General features: G+C 31.4%; 1 protein-coding gene across 1 annotated transcript in view; it reads left to right on the plus strand.

The window, feature by feature from the left end:
* LOC106476649 (proliferation-associated protein 2G4-like) overlaps nucleotides 1-4,403 on the plus strand; it is a gene marked incomplete at its 3' end in the record, with an annotated part of 11,992 nt that overhangs the window by 1,537 nt on the left and 6,052 nt on the right. Inside the window, 2 exon segments of the mRNA XM_013937291.2 lie at nucleotides 1,222-1,350; nucleotides 4,197-4,302. Coding sequence (XP_013792745.1) covers nucleotides 1,222-1,350; nucleotides 4,197-4,302 — 235 coding nt within the window.

Consider the following 4,403-nt stretch of genomic DNA (forward strand, 5'->3'; position numbering starts at 1 on the left):
ATCTTTCTTTATTCATTTCACATTACTTTGCATGTGGTTCTTTCTCCTATGTTAGCCCCTAACATGGTTGTACCACCTGTGTTAGGCCTTAACATGATTGTTCCTCCTATGTTAGCCCCTAACATGGTTGTACAACCTGTGTTAGACCTTGGTTGTTCCTCCTGTGTTAGGCCTGAACATGGTTGTTCCTCCTGTGTTAGGCCTGAACATGATTGTTCCTCCTGTGTTAGGCCTGAACATGATTGTTCCAACTGTGTTAGACCTTAATGAGGTTGTTCCAACTGTGTTAGGCCTTAACATTGTTGCTCCTCCTGTGTTAGGCCTGAACATGATTGTTCCAAATGTGTTAGACCTTAATGAGGTTGTTCCAACTGTGTTAGACCTTAATGAGGTTGTTCCAACTGTGTTAGACCTTAATGAGGTTGTTCCAACTGTGTTAGACTTTAATGTGGTTGTTCCACCTGTGATAGCCCTTAACATGGTTGCTCCTCCTGTGTTAGCCCTTAACATTGTTGCTCCTCCTGTGTTAGGCCTTAATATGATTGTTCCACCTGTGTTAGGCCTTAATGAGGTTGTTCCAACTGTGTTAGACTTTAATGTGATTGTTCCACCTGTGTTAGCCCATAACATGGTTGCTCCTTCTGTGTTAGCTCTTAATGTGGTTGCTCCTCCTGTGTTAGATCTTAACGTGGTTGTCTGTACTTCACGTATGGAATACCCGAGTCGCTAGCCGAGATCCCATTTTCCAATATTTTGCATTATGTATATTTTTTCCCAAATTGAATTTTTGAAGTTTTGAATTGTTGTTTATGTTCAGGACAGAAAATAATTTTGTACATCAACTCCCAAAACTGTATTTACAGGGATAAACGTGTTTGGATTATGGGTAGGAATTGTTATAGTTCCTCATGACTTAAAGTAAACTGAGTGTGTGTGAATCATAGAATAAAGAAAACAACTGTTAACATTATATAATGAGAATGGAAATTTTAAAATGTAACAAAAAAATATAAAGTTACATATAAGATAGCAGGACACGGTAAGAGTTCAGAGCATGTGAGAAAGCGTAGAAGATGGATAGCCTCAAACACCCATTTCTAAGGATAGGTTTGGTATCAAACAAGTTTTTTTATGTGTAGATTTTGTACAAAGTAAATTTCAGTGATGAATCGATATTTCATTGCATTATGTTAGTGGTAAATGTCTTTTTTTCTCATAAAGGTGTGTTAAAGAAACTGATAGAAAAATGCAAAGATGGAGAAAATGTACTCAGTATATGTGAACATGGTGACAGTCTGTTGCTGGAAGAAACAGGGAAGGTCTTTAAGAAAGAGAAAGAGTTAAAAAAGGGTGAGTTTCATGTGTGAGAAAGAAAAATTTTCCTTTGGTTAAATTAATTTTTATCTATAAGAAACAACATGAACCTGTTTATTTCATCATAGAGTTTAGTTTCCTGTTCTTTTTTTTAAACAAAAACCCTTTAATGTACTGAATGCCAATTTTTAGTTTTTAGATTTTTGAGAAGGTTTGCATTCTGTCTGGAAAACAGTAGCCTAATATTTCATCTTAAAATATAATACACGGACACTTTATTTTCAGAAAAGGTAGGTACATTTCAAGAAGTAAGCATCAGTTGGATCAGATTTTATGCCACAAAAAACTCCTTTCCGAAATGAATTATATAAATTCTTGTTAAATTTTTTCTCCCTGCTTAGTCATTTTCTTTAAGAGTATGCAAGTGTTTAGTATTTAATACATACAGTCTGGTCTACATTTAATTTCTTAAAGTGAACTAAAGCTGTATAATACAGTGGAATGTATTTCTTATTTGAAACTACATTTATAAACATGGCTAAATTTCTGAAAACCACAGCCGTAAATTTCCAGAACTTCAACTGCTGTAACCTTCCATTTCATTCTTGTCCGTTTAAATGATGGATTATACAATATTATCATTTATTATACCCACTGTTTTAACAGAGACATGTTAGTACAGTATATTTAAGTACTTAAATTATTCCCGAGTGCCAAATAAAACTGATATTGAATTTGTCACCATTATGTTTTAGGGAAATCAGTAATCTGTTCTTTTTTTAAACCTTTTTCAAATCTCAGAATCCTAGTTTTTTAAACATACATTTTCAGTTCTTTGTGGTTTAAAAATATTGAAGATACAGAGTTTGAGTTGAAAACGCATTACAAAAAAAAGTCATCATGTAATGAAAGTGAGAAATTTTGCATTGAAAACTTGGAAAATTCCTCCGAAACAGTCCAAAAATTATGTTTTTATGTATTTTGTTGTTGTTTTTATAGTATGGTTTGTGCAAGTCCTTTAAATGGCTTGAAATTGTATTTTTTAAAGTCACAACTTTGAAAGGCATAATGCATAACTTTACTAATCAAGTATTAGAAAAAGTTCTTGAATTTTTTGTCTTAATAATGTTGTATATACATTTTGGTTATCTGTATTTTCAAAAATAAAAGGAAACAGTTAAGTATTGTTGGGCAAAATTAAATCTTTTATTGATTCTTACTGCTTACTGTTTTCATATGAAGTAGGTCAATTTGACCCACCTTGTAAGTGTGAAATTATAAATACTATAACTCTCAATTTACAGAGTGTATCTTCATGAAATTTGGCGTATTTTGGTATATTTTCTAATAAATTATTTTTATTAAAGATTTGTCTCTGAATTTACATAGCCTTTACTGAGTTAGTTTGAGAAAAGGTGGTCAAATTTCTTGTGTTCGTCTTATTCCGTTAAAACTATCCATCTTCTTAAAATATCATCAGTGTCAAATGAAAAGTTGAAAAATAGGAAATAAAATCAGTAATATATATTTTTTTTTTTAGAATGGCTATAGATTGTAACAAACTTCTAACCTTTTCATGTCCGATTTATTAACTTTATGAGTTTTTTACTGTACTTTTGGACCCTCTCTGTGGATGATAAGCAATGTATCACAGCAACACACCAGTTAGATATTTCAGGTAAACAAATGATCAGGTTACAGTCGTGCGCATGCTACAAGCTGACATTGTCTATCGACTAATATTGGGAAATTATAATTTTATTTAAATTTTGTTACCTTTCTAATTTGTTACATTTTATTTACTTAATAAAGATATATAGGCAAAAAAACTAAATTTAGCACTTTTGCTTTGAGTACAAGTTGAAACCCTTTTGGATGTGGATGCCATGGGGTCAGTAACCATTCTTTTTTCACACTGTATTGCTTGTTCAAAAAATAATTAATGTATATTCAAATATGCATTTTAGAACACAAAAGGTATGTCAGGCACTAGAATAGAATTTTCCAAAACTACTATAATTTATCTGTCTTTCTAAGTAAGTTATAAATAGGTTAAAAAAACTTATGCTTGGAGCAAATGTCTAAGGTCACCAAAACCAAATACTTCTGGTTTATGCAGGAAATCTAAACTACAGCTTACTAAGGTTTCTATAATGGATAAAATGCTCTCTATTGGTCAATTAGCCTTGAAATGACTTTTAGCAAAGAATATATAAAATAAATTTAAAAAATTGGAGGAGGCTTCTCTGGTGAGTTTGATAAAGTTATTGATATCTCGGTAAGAATACAGAAGGTTTAAATTTTATATTTATGTTTGTAATTATCTGTGTTTCTAATTGTTTGAAAATGGTAACAACTAGCCTGTTATTGAAGATATAATTTTTTTAAAAGCAGAATTTGGAGTGCAGACGTATCATGACAGTAAATGAATATTATGAATTTTCTTAAACATAAAAATATGAAAACTTTGATAATATAAAAAGTTACATTTTGATGCAAAGCTTACTAACATACATTGATAATAAAGTTGTTTATTTAAATTGTGGAGTTAACTGTGTTAAAGATTTTGAAATGTGACTTGCCCTGCCATACTGAAAGAGCTCGGGTGGCCATAATTGTGCTAATTGTGGGGTAAAATTGAGTATCATGGGAGAAATTGTTCTTATCCTTTGCAGGTAGTTTGCTGCCTGTGTTTCTAAATAAAATAAAAAGTGAATTTCTCAGAAAAAAGTTTGAAATATTTTACATTGAATAAAAATAATTATTTATCTAGACATTGTTTATCTAGTAGAGAAAGGGCTTTAGTTTTAATTGTACTGAAAATGAAATGGTTTACATACATGAATTTTAGGAATATAATGAAATAGTATTACGTGTTTCAGGTATTGCTTTTCCAACGTGTGTTTCGGTGAACAACTGTATCTGCCATTTTTCACCCCTCAAAAGTGATCCAGATGTCACACTAAAGGAAGGAGATGTAGTAAAGCTGTAAGCTAAAAAACTAGTTCTGTACTTCTAGCTGAGTAAACTTAATGTAGTAAAGCTGTAAGCTAAAAAACTAGTTCTGTACTTCTAGCTGAGTAAACTTA

The sequence above is a fragment of the Limulus polyphemus genome, unplaced genomic scaffold, assembly GCF_000517525.1.
Source record: "Limulus polyphemus unplaced genomic scaffold, Limulus_polyphemus-2.1.2 Scaffold11118, whole genome shotgun sequence".
NCBI lineage: Eukaryota > Metazoa > Arthropoda > Merostomata > Xiphosura > Limulidae > Limulus > Limulus polyphemus.